This window comes from Pantherophis guttatus, chromosome 7 (genome assembly GCF_059756535.1).
Source record: "Pantherophis guttatus breed Tessera chromosome 7, ASM5975653v1, whole genome shotgun sequence".
NCBI classification, from domain to species: Eukaryota; Metazoa; Chordata; class Lepidosauria; order Squamata; family Colubridae; genus Pantherophis; species Pantherophis guttatus.
In genome coordinates, this window is record NC_142069.1 from 37,621,310 (window position 1) to 37,638,314 (window position 17,005).

Below are 17,005 nucleotides of genomic sequence, written 5' to 3' on the forward strand. Positions count from 1 at the left end.
GCTTTACAAGGGCAATTGCACACAGCTGCAACCGTCTTTGAGTTACACATTGATGTACATTAGCTACCGGCGAGCGGGCAGGGGAGGCGCTGCAACGTGGGATCGTCCACACTCTTTCGCTGTGAGGTGGTGACGATCTTTCAGTGTAGTCAAGGCTCAGCATGCCGGGGTTTTGCAGTGGGCCGGTAACCACTGAGAGGAAATTCACACTTCGAGCCAAGCGCGCTGGTTCGATACGGTTGTGTAAAATTGCCCAAGAGCAAACATTGTGGCTGGGAACGCATCCTATGACCGGTGTGTGTTGGGGGGGGGGAACAAGCACCTCCTGAAGAAAGTCTACTACGGCATTCTCGAGCATAGCACCTCCTCCATTAGTAATGGAAAGGGAGCACAACCCAAAAAGTCGGGCCGGCCTCACCTTCGTGCCTTTCCCTCTGACTGAGTGGGGGATTATTTTGTGTGTGTCGCGGGGTGGGGGGGAGGGGGAGGGATGGCATGCTGACGCTCCACAGCCAAGCCACGCCCCCGATCCCGCCCTGCCTTTTGTAAAGCCCTTCGCTCCCGGGTTTCGCCGGCTCTCTTCTTCGCGGGCGCGCGCGGACCCATTCTCGAGGGAGCCTCGCGTTGACCCTTTGGAGCGCGTGGAGGACCTCGCGGGGCGCGCTGAGGAGGGAAGCGGCTGAGGAGGCTGCGGGAGCGTCAAATCGCTCACTTGGAGCCCCTGGCTTCCGAGTCCGTCGAGGAGGCTGCTGCTGCAGTCCGATAGGCTCGCTCTGTCTGCCCCCCACCCCACCCCTGAGCCCACGGCGGCCCCCCTCGACCATCGGCAAGGCGGCGCTTGCTCCCGAACGAAGCAACTCTGGCTTTGGGAGGACCTGCGCTGTGTGTCCCACACACATATGCGGGCGAGGGCTCGGGTCTCGCAGCCGTAGCCACGGCGGGCATGAAATGTGCGCTTCTCGGGCTGGCCAAATCTCCCAGCAAGAAATGCTCCGGTGAATGGCCGAGGAACGATCGAGAGGACGAGGACGAACCTGTCTCAGGCGTCCGGAGCCCCAGCCGCTGCTTGCACAGTATGCTACGGAAGGTAAGCCTTTCCCCCCCACCTTCCCTGCGCTTAGCGCCTGGAGAGGCGCCGGTAGCCGGGCGGATTTCTCTCGGACCGCGTTATCCCATCGCGTCCCCAACCCCCTCTTACATCCACATTTGGTGGAGGGGGCTGTTCTTCCACCTCGTCCTTCCCAACCAAGGCAAAGAAGCAACCGCGGGAAGGGAAAGCGCGTTTCTTGGACGGCGCCTTTGGAAAAGGCTATATCAGAAGCCCCAAAGAAGGCGCGATCGCCATCCTATCCCCATTTGAAACGGAGCCTTTTCGTCAGTCTCGTAGGATTTTGTTGGATGCATATTGGATGACTGCACAACCAGGTTGCCCCACAACGAAAGCAACAAGCCGCTTTTTTTTCTCGTGGGAGCAGACAACTCTAACCAACAGCGTCATCTTCCACCTATCCCCGGTCTTCTTGCTTTCTTTTCCTATCAGGCATCAAAAATAGCGTTTTCCAGCTGAGGTTGGCATAACCAGGTGCTGCCTGGTCGGCTGGCTATGTTAGTGGGTTTAATTTGTGTTTACCAGAACCTCCTCCTCTCCTACTGGGTCTCCCCTCTTATCACTTCTCCCCTTTGTCACTGGTCACTGCTCTCCTGGAAATTTTGTCCGGACCTGCCTGCCCACCCCCTTTCTAAATGGTCCTCAACTAGGGAACTTCATTTTGTTTGCTTTTTCAAAAGCTAGGAAGTGTTTGTTTTGTTTTAAGGTGTTCACTGATGGAATAGGGAAAAGCGGTGTTTCTTTTCTTTCTTAAGGGGTTCACTAATGGAATGATGAAATTGAAAGTGGCAGGTTTTCCTTTCAAGCCTAGATGTATAGAAGGATAGTAAAACGATTCCTTCCTTCCTTTCCTACCCACCCACCAATGGATGCATCCCACGGGAAGGTGTTGAATATGAGAGAAACAGTGGATGCAACTCATAGAAAACGTCTCAGTTGAAACTACATGTCTTGAAAGACTTGTCCACAGAAAAGAAAGCAGCTGGGACATTCTTTCCTAGGCATTGGTAAAGAAGTAGGGAAATTCAACACAGATAGTGTGCCAGGCCATCACTGGCCAGAACGGAGGAAGAGGCTGAAATCTGAATAATTTTTTTAAAAGTAGACTTCATTTCCAGCTGAAATATACAGAGGAGTCAAGCAGCTTAAGGCTGCAATGCAGAAATACCTTACATCTTATCTAATATGGACTGGTAGATGTTAGAAAGCACAGCACAGATCTGAGTCTCTCTCTTAGCCCCTATTTTTAGTATTTACAACTTGTAAGAAATGGAATTGTCTGGGTTTAGCTGTTAGAATGTACTTCTTTCTAGATAATTGTCCATCTAGGGATTTAGTGGCTGCTTCAGCAATCAGCCTTCAAATGGCTTCTCACTCTGGGCAAAGATTTAATGTCGATATTACAAACTGCTCTGATTTTGTTTTTTTGTTTCTTTTTTTTTAAAGAATATTTGGATATAAATGTAGCTCCTTTCAGTATTTATGGGGAAGGCAAATTACAAGAAGTCATTACTAGCAGTAACTTTCCAGAACAGTTTCTCTCGCTTCAGTTCAGGATAATGCAAGATTTTATTGAGGTGAACAGCACTAATTTTGTATGCCTGCTGTGATCTATGGACTGTGTAGCTACTGTTGTGATTAAAACCCCAGCTTTAGTACATCCAGTCTAAACTCTCCCTGTGTATGTGAGATATCAGTGGCTATTTAAACAGCAGGAGTTATCTTAGGCTGTCTAGGATAGATTCATATGTGGAAATTTTCCAATATTTCCAATAAGTGCTGTAGAGTCAACTTTGAGCATGTGCAACTGCTGTTTAAAAGCCATAGCCTTGTATTTATGTATTTATTCATATGTCTTCAAAGAAAAAAAAAGAAAGTCTAGTTGCCTCTTGAAAAAGAACCTTCGGGATTTATTCACATGAAACACACGCGCACAAACTTTTGTACAATTTTTCAATTGACATTTCCTGATCTCATAGGAAGAATCTGTAATACAATATTACAGGTCAGGATTCCAGTTTTTAGGCTGCTTCCACACCTCTCGCTGTAAATGCCCAACAGCTATCCAGCATTCTGTGGCTAATATATATGGCCTGTTCTTAGTGGATTATTTGGGGATTCACCCTATTATTTCTTAGTAGCAATGTTTTATACAATTTCCTGGGTATTGCCATTTTTTTTGCAAAATGATTGTATTAAAATTGTTTCAGCTATTCAAAGCTGTTTGCATATAAATGAGGCAAAATATGGCTTTGCTGTAATGCTGAGGTCTTCCCTGTGGAGCTGACACATTCAAGAAAAAGAGGCAGACGTTTTTGTTCCGTGATGTTTAGATATCTTGAGATAAAAGCTGTGCTGTTTTTCTATGCAGCTGTATATGCATTTTTAAATAATGAACATGTGAAAGACCCCACAACTGTTTAGGTTTCCAAAATCAGTTTGACAATCTGAATCTATTAATTTCAATGGTGGCTTATATTCTGGTTGTTGCATGGATAAGATATTGAATTTTATTTTTCTTCATCTTGAAACTTGAAGAAAGGTACTCGGGATAATACCAAACAAACATGTTCTTTAAATTATGCTTGAATCTATGTAGGGTTTTTTTGACAGCAATTCAGAAGTTATTTGCAATTCTATGTTTTTCCTCTCTTTTTTCAGTGTAGCCTGTAGCCCTACTATGCCCTGGAAGTTTTCCATCCAAATATTAATAAGGTCCAACACTACTTAGCTTCCAAACCCAGATAATCATAATTACTCCCATAATTGAACATTGTCCCCTGTCCTTGTTCTTTTCTAGCTCTACCATGGTTTAGAGAACCACACAGATTTCATATGCAACAATTCACAAAATTATCAAAAACAACATGTGAATAGGCCTTCTTATTCAGGTTGAAGTCTTGAAAGATTCAACCTTAATGTTCTGAAGTGATAATGTGCAGTATTTTTTCAAAGGAAGAAATGTGGGATGAGACCTATTAATATGCCATAAAAATCATGAAAGTTAGAAATAAATTTTAGCTACAGAGTAGTGCATAAAAAAGCTGATATGTTAGTATTTGTTGAGAAAATTGATATAGAGAAATACTCTCAAACATTTTATAATCATAGCATCAATTGTATGTATGTACTCTATTTATGTTCTATATTGCCGTTTGTTGGAAAAAACAAATCTGTAGAAGTTATTTTTCATAGGCATAGCATCAAGCTATTGTTAAAACAGTCTACAATTCAGTTTAAGGTTACAGCTAAGACATAAAGCCTAATAACATGAAAAGCCTACAACACTTACATCAATAATTATAACCAATATCTAAATAATTCAATTTGCATAAAGAATTTATACTTACACTGGCAAAGGCACATAGAAAAGAAATAGTGCATTTAAATCCCTTTTGAGATGCAATTCTATTTATTTTTAAAGGAATATATAAATAAAGGTTTCAGAGAAACCTACTCTCAAGTAAGTATATACATCAGGGCTGTCAAGCTTGTGGCCCGCGGGCTGGATGCATCATACACTGGCCATGCCCACACCCGATTTAGTGAAGAGGAGAAAAGTTCCAATATGTCATGTGACGCCGCTATGACGACATGAGCTTGACACCCCTGATATACATGGTTCAAGACTTCTAACTATAATTTATAGTTAGTTATAGTTATATAGATCTAGGAACATCTGCTGCAGCAGTTAGAGCTGAATTGGGAATTCATACAATTCATGCACTATCCAAAATTAGAGCATATAACTACTGGATAAAGTCAATGAAATGGAGACTGATAGACTCTCCATGTTATGTCTACTAGAGCAATTAAAATCACAATCACAAATCTCCTGGATCACCAAACTAACAAATTTTGTAAGAAGCTGCAGCCTTCCTGTCTCTTGCATAAATAGGAGAACAATTTAAAAAGCTGCCCAAAGAATTAAGGATATAGAAACACAAAATGACATAGCTATCCTTAATAAGGTGGGTAACTTGAAATAGCTCAGCAAATACAAACATACTTTTCAAATAGACAGTTATTTGAAGTTACAACTGCCAGAACATCTAAGGGAGATATTTATGTGAGCGAGATTCGAATAGCTTGACACAATGGTCAGATATGGGAGATTCCATTCTATACCCTACAATGAACTGTATTTGTGGAGCGGCAGAGGTAGAAGACCTGGTTCACATTCTGTTTGATTGTTGCCTGTACAAGAGAGTGAGAAACAGGTAAAAGTAAAGGTAAAGGTTCCCCTTGCACATGTGTGATAGTTGTTCCCGACTCTCCGGGGCGGTGCTCATCTCCGTTTCAAAGCTGTCAGAAGATGTCTCCGTGGTCATGTGGCTGGCATGACTAAACGCTGAAGGCGCATGGAACGCTGTTACCTTCCCACCAAAGGTGGTCCCTATTTTTCTACTTGCATTTTTACATGCTTTCGAACTGCTAGGTTGGGATAAGAAGCTGGGACAAGTAATGGGAGCTCACTCGGTTACACGGCTAGCAATTCGAACCACTGAACTGCTGACCTTTCTGATCGGCAAGCTCAGCATCTTAGCCACTGAGCCACCACATCCCAGAGAGACAGGTACCTTGGTCTATACACCAAATGAATGACCCATTGGGATCCCCATATCAAAACAAACTACCTTATGTGTGGCCAGAATCTGAAAATAACATTTAACACAGCACAGTACTTAAGCAAAATGGTTCAGTTGAGATCTGCATATGTGGGATTGATTGGGGTAGATTGCAGGGGTGATACCGAAATATAATTTTATCATATTTTATCTATATCTGAAATTATAGACTATATTTTATTCCAATTTAATTTTAAATTGTATTTTATCCAATTCCATTTTAAATTGCTTTTATCAAATTTTAGTAATAATTTGTTTCTGGAACTTTGCACTTTGATATGGCCCAAGGGCTAATCAATAAAGACTCATTGTCATACAAATTTTGTGGCATCTTAAAAGACGAATATTTATTGTTGAAGATTCTTGGGGATTGTAATAACTTTTAATGTGTAGAATTACAGGATAAATGACAACTGTAGCTGCTGCTGATATAAATATATAGATCCTATGTAGGATATGCCTAAAGTCAGGTCCTATAGATTTTTTAAAATAAAATTACATTTAATGTTTGAATTGGTTGCCATTTTCTCTTCAGAACCAGATCTTAAGTTGCCTTTGAGGAATCCACTGTAACTTCTATTTAGATATACCTTGCAATTCTGATGTTATATTAGCACTTCTAGGAAGTGTGGCAGGTATCAATCCTTATTTTCATGCTAAATAATTTAATTCACAAGGAAATACTTGGAATGTGTACTGTATACTGTAAATCAATTGAAAGGATTATTTTATTATTTGTTAAACAATTTTTTAAAATTTAGATATTATTTGCAAAAAAGGCTGCTTGGCATTATGATCAGATAATTATGTTTAATGTGTAGGCATGCGTTAAATAAATGTAAGGGTTATAATTTTAGGATTTCAGGTTAGCTAACAAGAAACCTGTTATCAAAAATGGGGAATGCCAACTACTTGTAATTGGGACAACTGGGTTATTATTAAGACAAAATGGGTTCCTAGAAATAGTCTTGAGGAATTTTAGGGTGCTGTCATTATACAGCAATTTTGCCTGCATCTTTTATTTGTTGAATAGCTATGAATTATTTCACTACTATAATACCAGAGACAGGAAGATATTTTATTTGACTAAATGACTTATTGTTCATTCTAAATAGATGCATTTTGTGGTTTTAAATGGAGGAAAACAAGGCATTTAATTTTTAATTAACAATGTTTACATAGAGTTAAAAAGAGCTGTTATGATAAGTAGTAAAATAGTAGGAAGACTGATATATATTTTTTCACAAAGACATAAACAGAGACTTGACAGAAACATTAGCATAGACATATTCCAACTGGGTTGTTTCATGGTTTTTGAAATTCAGTAGTCTTCTCTTCTCTTAATAGATACTGATGGAGTTTAAGAGCATTGCTCATTTTGCAGTTGTCTTCTCATGTGGGTATTCATTGTATAAATAAAATAACATGATTAAGGGTATTTACACTAATAATCTATTAAAGCATACTTCTAACTTAAACCGTAAATGGGAATTCATTATGGGAATTATATCCATTAATAATCCCTTAATGGACCCCATTTATTTATTAATGAGAATTAAATTGTTAATTTAATTAATAAAATAATTAACCAAAGTTTAATCACTTTATATAATTTGGAATAATTATATTGCTTACTGTTTATTAAATTTTGGAACCAAGAGGATATAATACATAATATTTCATCCCTTTTACCAATGCTGCACAAATGTTAATCTATGCTTGATTTATATATATATGAATGCAGTTAAAATTCTCAAGGAACAGATAATTTGTAGAAAACCCAATTCAACAATACTTTTAAAAAAATATTGTAGCTGTGTGTCTTAAGCTCTGCCATTTCACAGTTTTGATTGCATGATACTAGCTGTCATTTTCACCTTTTTGACTTCCTTCCTTGTGAATGTCACTCGCTGCATTCCTCCTTTTAAAAAGAAGAATGTTCTCGCATTTAAGGTACATTTTTTATAGGATTAAGTGATAACAATTGCACTTGATATTTGGATTCCTATGTTTGCCAGTGTTGAAATTCCTCTTCTAGATACAGCCCCTTTTTGTCAAACTTCTACAATTACAATAAAGATAACTAGAGTAAATATTCCCTTGGTTTAACCTAACAGCACCATTTTTATGTTCTAAGTCCAAGTTATTTATTTGTTGGCCATGCCACAGTATAAACTTGGCTGTAGTGTTTGATAAGAAAATGTTATATTTGGCAAGAATCCGTTGCTGTAATATGTAGGAAACTAGACAAATCATTTTCAGGAAAATGAAATGACAGGTTTGGTTAATGGAAAATATATACTGATATTTTAAATTGCTATAAAAAGCTGGCTTTCCTGAGAAAAACAAAATGGATCCCTACAACACCGATACTAAAAAGCAGAGCATATAAGGCCAGATAAATATAGAAAAAAGTTTAGATTCAAATAAACTTTCTATATTTTTAAAAGTAATAGTTTGAGACAATAACATGTTAATAGAGTCAATAAAGGACCTCAGATTAGAATGATGTCTGAGTAATTTTACCAGAATCTTTAATTAACCGTACAAAAAATACTCAGGTTTTTAAGCATAACATTTAAAGCAAAATCTTTCTAAACTTTCATTGGATCTTGAATGAGGGAGATGTAGAACAATAGATATACATGGTTGAAATTTATATGGTTTAATAATTCTCAATGAATGGGCCAGGACAAGTAATTCTCTTACAGATAACCTATTTTACTGTCACCGAAAGGATACTATGAAATAGCTACCTACATGCTGTCATACTGAAGGTCCTAATTATAAAAATAACAATTTCTGTGAGCAGCGTTATAATCCATCTATATCTTCGCTGGGTCCCTCATTGCATATATGAATGGGTACTCCAATTTGTCTTCCATACATTTTCTTTCAAAAATTCATGTTCCTTTTATTGCTTTACTGACTATATTTTTAGGCTATTTGGAGGCCCAGGTGCTGCATTCTGATATGAATTCTTATGTAGGTCACTGCTAGAGTAGCATGCAAATAGGAAAGAAAACTGGAGTTTATTTATTTATTAGATTTTTATCGCACCTTCATTATTTTTGTATGTAATTTTGTATGTATTAGATATGGCAAACATATCTAATACTCTTTCCTCTTCCTATTTCCCGCACTAAAACCCTGTGAGATGGGTTGGTCTGAGAGAGGGTGATTGACCCAAGGCCCATAAACACTATGAAATTTATTAACAGAGATAAGCAAGGAATTAGTATGTGTGTGTCAAAAATACCATAATAGCAGTTGCAACTTTATAAACTATTTCCCCATTTAAGTGCAATTATATACATTGTGTACGTAATGCCCAGGGGTGGGATTCAAAAATTTTAGCAACCGATTCTCTGCCCGGTTGCTGGGTGGGCATGGCCACCCAGCGGGAGGCAATTTTACCCTTCCCAAGCTCTGGAGGCTTTCCTCGAGCCTCCAGGAGAGCGAAAATGGCCTCCCCCGGGCTCTGGAGACCTTCCGGAGGATGGAAACAAGCCTGTTTCCGGACTTCTGGAACTTCTGGGAGGCCCGTTTTTCACCCTCCCAGAGCCTCTGTGCAGGCACTGCACTTACTGGCATCCAAAATGGGCGACGTGGAGACTCCTGGGAGGGTCATGGTGGGCTGGGCCAGCCAGTCCTTGCAACCACCAGTTCTGCGAACCAGATGTAAAATTAGCATCCAGTTCGCCTGAACCAGTCCGAACTGGCTGAATCCCACCCCGGGTAATGCCCATAAAAAGGGGCAGGACCTTGATTTCATGGGTACAGCCATTTTTGTTTTTGTAAAATCCCCCTGAGGCACTACTGGGATAAAGATTGAATTCCTTGATGTAATCAGATTGTACAGTACAGTTGATTAGACAGGTGCTTACTAAGGGCATCTTGAGAGAGTCAAGACCAAGAGTTCCTATTCCCTCTTGATACTGGTTGGCAGAAAAGAATTTATTTCATTTTTAAGAGACTATAATAAATGTGGATGAATACAAAAGGTATAATTTGAACATGTGCATGTTTAAAAATGGAAAGTAGGGCTAAGAACCTAGCATGCATGGCAGTAATCAGACTTTGCAATGTCAGTGCTATTGTTTTTGGGTTTTTTTAAAAAATGTGGCTTCTTCTATTTTTATGAGGTTGACCTTTTAGTTCACTTATAGATAAATATATGTAGAATGCTGCAGAGTACATTTTGTGGTGTGCTTATGAATAGCTAATGTGCTTTAGAAAACTGCTACCACCATTGTCTCATGCATAAAAGAGCTGCCACAATCTGGAATAACAGAGGAATTGAGATTGAACCCCATAAAAATATTGAAACAATACTTCTCCTTTATCTTTATATAATAAGGGTAGAACAGTGCCTTATAGTTACACAAGAATCTAGTTAACTAACAGTCAATAATAAATTTGCAATAGGTAAGAGTTAACAGGTGCTGGACTTGTACCACTTGTGGGAACGTAATGATTCCAGGCTGTTTCCTTTCTTGACTCCGCACCCAGGTTCTGCGTCTCCTCCTATAGTTGCTAGCCTATAATTTTTATTTTTCATTGTGAAAAAATAGAGCAAAATGTAAATAATAATAATAATAATAATAATAGTAGTAGTAGTAGTAGTAGTAGTAGTAGTAGTAGTAGTAATACACAGATACCTGTGATTAGATACTCTGCAGGAATAATTGACTGGACCCGGATGGAGTTAGACAATTTGGACAGAAAAACAAGGAAGCTTTTGACAATGAATCATGCCTTGCACCCTAAAAGTGATGTTGACCGATTATATTTACCAAGAGCAGAGGGTGGTCGAGGACTCCTACAAGTAAAGCAGACTGTGGAAGAAGAAAAACGCAGCTTGAATGATTACATCCAGAAAAGTGAAGAACCAATGATTAAGGAAGTAAATAAAGGAGGCTTTTTAAAGACAACTAAAACAGAAGCAGAATATAAGAAAGAAGTAATTGAGCAGCGAGCTGAAAATTGGAAAAGCAAAGCTCTGCATGGCCAATACTTGAAAAGTATTGCAGGCAAAGCTGACCAGAAACTAACTTGGAACTGGTTAAGATCAGGTGTACTGAAAAAAGAATCAGAAAGCTTTATTTTGGCAGCTCAAGAACAAGCCCTAGCCACAAACTGCATGAAGGCAAAAATTCAACATGTTACCACCAACAGCAAATGCCGCCTCTGCAATGAGAAAGATGAGACAGTCAACCACCCGATCAGTGGATGCAGCAAAATTTCACAAACTGACTACCTACAACACCATGACCATGTTGCTAAGATCATTCACTGGAAATTGTGCCAGAAGTTTGGATCTGAGTACAGCAAAAACCACTGGGAACATCAGGTTGAGAAAGTTTTAGAGAATGAGAAACTCAAGATCTTGTGGGACTTTAGGATTCAGACTGACAGGCACTTGGTCCACAACACACCTGACATAACAATAGTTGAAAAGAAAAAAGTATGGTTCATTGACATTGCAATACCTGGTGATGCACGGATTGAAGATAAGCAGCAAGAAAAAGCACAAAGTACCGGGACTTGCAAATTGAAGTTGAGCGACTGTGGAAAAAGAAATCATGTGTTCTCCCGATTGTAATTGGAGCCCTTGGAGCAATACCCAAAGGGCTACCCCACTATTTAGAAATTCTAAATTTGCCGGACTTGAACATTTTGACTCTACAAAAAACCACCTTACTCGGAACATCTTACATCCTCCGACGATACCTTTACAGTTCCTAGGTCCTTGGTTAGAACTCGAGCTGCTGAGCTATTAACCAGCCTCAAAGGCTGTGAATCTCACTAAAGATATAATAATAATAATAATAATAATAATAATAATAATAATAATAATATAAATAAATAAATAAAAATAAAAATAAAAAGCGAAAAATCTGGACCAGGGAAGAAAACACCTCTATTATGAAAGCTTACTATCAGTCTGAGCCAGCAAAACATGGATTTCAAAAAAGAATGTATCAGATTTGGAAAATGAACCATACGGACTGTGACACCAGTGAACAAAGGTTAATGGACCAACGACGTGTAATCCTAAACCACAAATATTTCACTACAGAAGAATTAGTAGCAATAGAAGAGAAAGCAATTAATGGTCTGAGTACAACAACAAAGAAGAGTAACATCAAGAATGATTTCCAGACTCAAAAGCAAATTGAGGAAGAAAGGGAAGAAGAGGATACTGAAATGGATGAAGATAAAGAACAAGGAAGCACTAAAGAACAAACACCAACAGATAGTGCTCAATTAGCTGGAAAAATAAAGCACCAAATGGAAGATGATGAAAGAACACGTTTGCCAAAGCTGAACCAAGTGAACCGGAAAGAATTGAGAAATGTACTAAAAAAGGTTAATGAGGCTGTGCAAACTATTCGAACCACTACATTAGCCGAAACTAACCAACTGATGTATGCAGCAGCTGTCATAACCACCAAAGAACTGGGGTTGAAAATACAAAAGAACCAAAGAGGCAAGAAGGGGAAGCCTAAGTGGAAAATTCGGTTAGAATTGAAGATCAAAAAAGTACGTGGAGATTTGAGCAACTTGAAGAACCTAAGGCAAGGTCAGCTAAAGAACAAGCAGGTCAAAAGCAGCCTGGAAGCAAGATACGATTTAAGGAATAAGGAGATTGCAGTAGTAATTGAAGAGCTGAAGCAGAGGGTTGTTGCCATCGCTGAAAAGATTAAAAGGTATGAAAACCGAGTAACTCAGTTCAAGGAAAACTCACAGTTCAGAGCAAATCAGCACCAGTTTTATAAGAATTTAGAAAATGGAAACGGAGTAACAACAAATGAAAAGCCTGATAAAGAGAAAGCTCTGAAATTCTGGAAGAATTTGTGGGAAAACAACAAGAAGCACAACAGAAATGCAAAATGGATCAAACAGGTTGAGGACTCTATTAAAGTGCATAAAATGGAAGACGTGAAAATAACAAAAGCAATGGTGCAGAGACAGTCAAGAAAAGTGAAGAACTGGAGTGCCTGGACCGGATGAGCTGCATGGCTTCTGGTTAAAGGCACTTACAAGTCTGCACAAAAGATTGGCAACCCAGATGAACCAGATCCTAAAAACACCTGAAAATGATGGATGGATAACAACTGGAAGGACATTTTTGATCCAAAAAGATAAAGAAAAAGGAAAGGACCCTGGAAACTATAGGCCAATCACCTGCTTGCCAACAACATACAAGCTTCTTACTGGTATCATTGCAAACCAAATCTATGGATACCTGGAAAGAAATAACTTGCTTCCTGTAGAACAGAAAGGATGCTGCAAAAACTCAAGAGGAACAAAAGATCAATTGCTGATCGACAAGCTAATCCTAAAGAACTCAAAGAAAAGACGAACCAACCTGTTCATGGCTTGGATAGACTATAAGAAAGCATTTGATTCAGTTCCCCATAGCTGGATCAAGAAATGCCTGGAAATCTTAGGCATCAGCAGCAACATACAAAAATTCATGGAATCTTCAATGAACCTCTGGAAAACAAAACTTATGGCTAATGAAGAAGAACTGGGTGAAGTTGAAATTAAACGAGGCATTTTCCAGGGCGATTCCCTTTCACCCCTACTTTTTATACTCTCAATGCTACCACTGACAATCATTTTGAAGAAGATGAACTGTGGATATGAACTTGTAAAGAAAGGACTGAAAATCTCGCACTTGATGTACATGGATGATTTGAAGCTGTTTGGTAAAACAAAAGCTGAACTGAATTTATTAATTGAAAACACAAAAGAATTCAGCCAAGACATTGGTATGCAGTTTGGAATTGACAAATGTGCAACAATAGCAACCAAAGCAGGCAAGATCATAAAAGAGGATGGAATAGAACTAGAGAATGAAGAAATGATAAAGGCAGTAAAAGCAGAAGAAGGCTACAAGTACTTGGGGATTTTAGAAGCCTCTGACTTAATGCATAATAAAGTCAAGGAATTAACTTCAGCCAAGTACATTCGGCGAATTCGTAAGATATTAATGTCCAAATTGAGTGGAGGAAACATCATAAAAGCCATAAATACCTGGGCTATACCTGTGATTAGATACTCTGCAGGAATAATTGACTGGACCCAGATGGAGTTAGACAATTTGGACAGAAAAACAAGGAAGCTTATGACAATGAATCATGCCTTGCACCCTAAAAGTGATGTTGACCGATTATATTTACCAAGAGCAGAGGGTGGTCGAGGACTCCTACAAGTAAAGCAGACTGTGGAAGAAGAAAAATGCAGCTTGAATGATTACATCCAGAAAATTGAAGAACCAATGATTAAGGAAGTAAATAAAGGAGGCCTTTTAAAGACAACTAAAACAAAAGCAGAATATAAGAAAGAAGTAATTGAGCAGCGAGCTGAAAATTGGAAACACAAAGCTCTGCATGGCCAATACTTGAAAAGTATTGCAGGCAAAGCTGACCAGAAACTAACTTGGAACTGGTTAAGATCAGGAGTACTGAAAAAAGAAACTGAAAGCTTTATTTTGGCAGCTCAAGAACAAGCCCTAGCCACAAACTGTATGAAGGCAAAAATTCAACATGTTACCACCAACAGCAAATGCCGCCTCTGCAATGAGAAAGATGAGACAGTCGACCACCTGATCAGTGGGTGCAGCAAAATTTCACAAACTGACTACCTACAACGCCATGACCGTGTTGCTAAAATCATTCAGTGGAAATTGTGTCAGAAGTTTGGATTTGAGTACAGCAAAAACCACTGGGAACATCAGGTTGAGAAAGTTTTAGAGAATGAGAAACTCAAGATCTTGTGGGACTTTAGGATTCAGACTGACAGGCACTTGGTCCACAACACACCTGACATAACAATAGTTGAAAAGAAAAAAGTATGGTTCATTGACATTGCAATACCTGGTGATGCACGAATTGAAGATAAGCAGCAAGAAAAAATCACAAAGTACCGGGACTTACAAATTGAAGTTGAGCGACTGTGGAAAAAGAAATCGTGTGTTGTCCCGATTGTAATTGGAGCCCTCGGAGCAATACCCAAAGGGCTACCCCGCTATTTAGAAATCTGCCGGACTTGAACATTTTGACTCTACAAAAAACCACCTTACTCGGAACAGCTTACATCCTCCGACAATACCTTAACAGTTCCTAGGTCCTTGGTTAGGACTCGAGCTGCTGAGCTATTAACCAGCCTCAAAGGCTGTGAATCTCACTAAAGATTAACCAATAAATAATAATAATAATAATAATAATAATAATAATAATAATAATATCTTATATTGCAGTAACCTTTCAAAAATAAACACTCGATCTCAACAGTAAAAACTCTTTGAAATGTTTACTACTATGATATATTAGTATGATTTCTGAATATTCTTTCATTACTTCTTAATGTATTGCTTTTAAATTACATTCTGACAAACCACCATGCAAACAAGATTAAATAGTAGAGAATTCAATAACATTTTTCATAAATATTCACCTAATTTTCCTTATTCTGACTAATGTAAAATAAAACTGCATATCAAACTGAGGTAATTTCTATGTTTCTGTGTACCATTCATTAAGTATTGTTGAATGTGGTAATCATAGAAAAACTTCGGTATGATGTAGTGTAGCAGTCCACAGCAATGAGAAGCTCTGTTTTTCACAGTTATTCCCACAGAGAAATTTTATTACTTCATAAATACATTTGGGGGCCTAAGGCTGAAAATTGATATGTTGTATTAGACAGGGCTAATCTGGAATCTCAGCAAGCACATGGATTCCGCTGCTCAAAAGAAAATTCAACTTGTTTTCTGCTGATAAATTGTTTGAGTTTGAAATGCAGCATTACTAAATATCCCAGCTGAGAACGTAGCTTAAAATATGACATTGTATTGGAATAAAAATGATGTGCCATAGGGACCATGTTTATAATTTGACATATATGGACTAACTCATTACTTTTATCCATATATGTCAAATTATAAACATGGTCCCTATGGCACATCATTTTTATTCTAATAAAATGTTACATTTTAGGTTACATTCTCATACTTTCCTCCCCAGTAAATATAAACATTATGCTGTCTAATAGTTAAAAATTAGATTTGATGTTATAAACATGATCATAAGATTGGAAAATAAGAAGAAAATAAGAATATGATTTTTCCTTACACTGGTGTTATGCAACTTTGTGCAACTAGATTTTTACACTTAATGGAAAGTTTTCTACCTTTTATCATCCCCTACAGGTTTTGCAGTCTCCCAAATTCTGCTCTATCCTCTGGAACAGATTTGAACTGCCTTCCATCCTATATCATACTCCTGTGATGGAAGGCGATGTGGTGAAATTGACGTCAGCTTTTGTTTTAATCTATAATCTTTAGAGTCACAATCTTGATACACAATCTCGAATAATCTAAAAGAAGTAAACTACAATTGAACAAAGTTTACATTTGATTGTGAAAAGTATAGAACTACAGTTACACTGAAAAGTCAAAAAGGAAAAGACATTCTAAAGTAGGGTGGTGGAAACTACATTATTTATTTCTTTTTTAATAGTAATTTCAATAAATATTATATTTATTGATTGAGAATTCTAGAACTTCCCTAGTTAACTTTCAGGAAGCACTCGCCGAAAATTAGAAATGTGTTGAAAGACATTTAATGTGCATTTGTTAACTTTTGGCTACAAGTAGGCTGCATGCAGTTTGCCAAATTACTGATGAGGTTGAAGAACATTATGATCAACATGAATAATAGAAATAGAACTAATTTAAAATCTGAATTGCATAAAGTAAATGACAAAATTCTTATCTGGATTGGGTTCAGGCTTCAATGGCCAGCAAATGCCAAAGGGAAGCACTTTATGCTATTAATGTCATTAAGTGTAATGCTTTTTTTCATGGCTCCTTTATAATTAAAAAAAGTTCTCTAAACAACTTTCTAATGAGAACAGCTGCTCTTCTTCAAGATTGCTTCTTCAAGATCGCTCCCTGCTATCTTGGATATACAGCATATATAAACATAGCCAAATTGATCATCTGAAAAAAGATGCAATTACTTTAAATATTAAAAAGGAGGGTTTTTGTATCCTCCCCATATATGCCAAAGTATTTCTTTTGAAGGATTTATCACCTTCTAATACATGGAAAGAATTTTTCTTGCATTGCTTTCTTGCATTCTTCAAGGCATGGAATATACTTCCTTAAGTTTAATTTTAATCAAAGTCTTTAATCTTAGGGTTCTATTTTTAATTGTGTACTTAATTAGAAATGTGGGGCATGAAGTGAATTTTC

The 17,005-nt window shown here is 38.0% G+C and overlaps 1 protein-coding gene across 1 annotated transcript in view; it reads left to right on the forward strand.

Moving 5' to 3' along the window:
* The first annotated feature begins 527 nt into the window (after positions 1-527).
* The window catches only part of TMCC3 (transmembrane and coiled-coil domain family 3), a 109,478-nt gene continuing 93,000 nt past the window's right edge, over positions 528-17,005 (forward strand). The window contains exon 1 of the mRNA XM_034403090.2: positions 528-1,087. Coding sequence (XP_034258981.1) covers positions 944-1,087 — 144 coding nt within the window. The 5' untranslated portion in view covers positions 528-943. The remainder of the gene's footprint in view (positions 1,088-17,005) is intronic.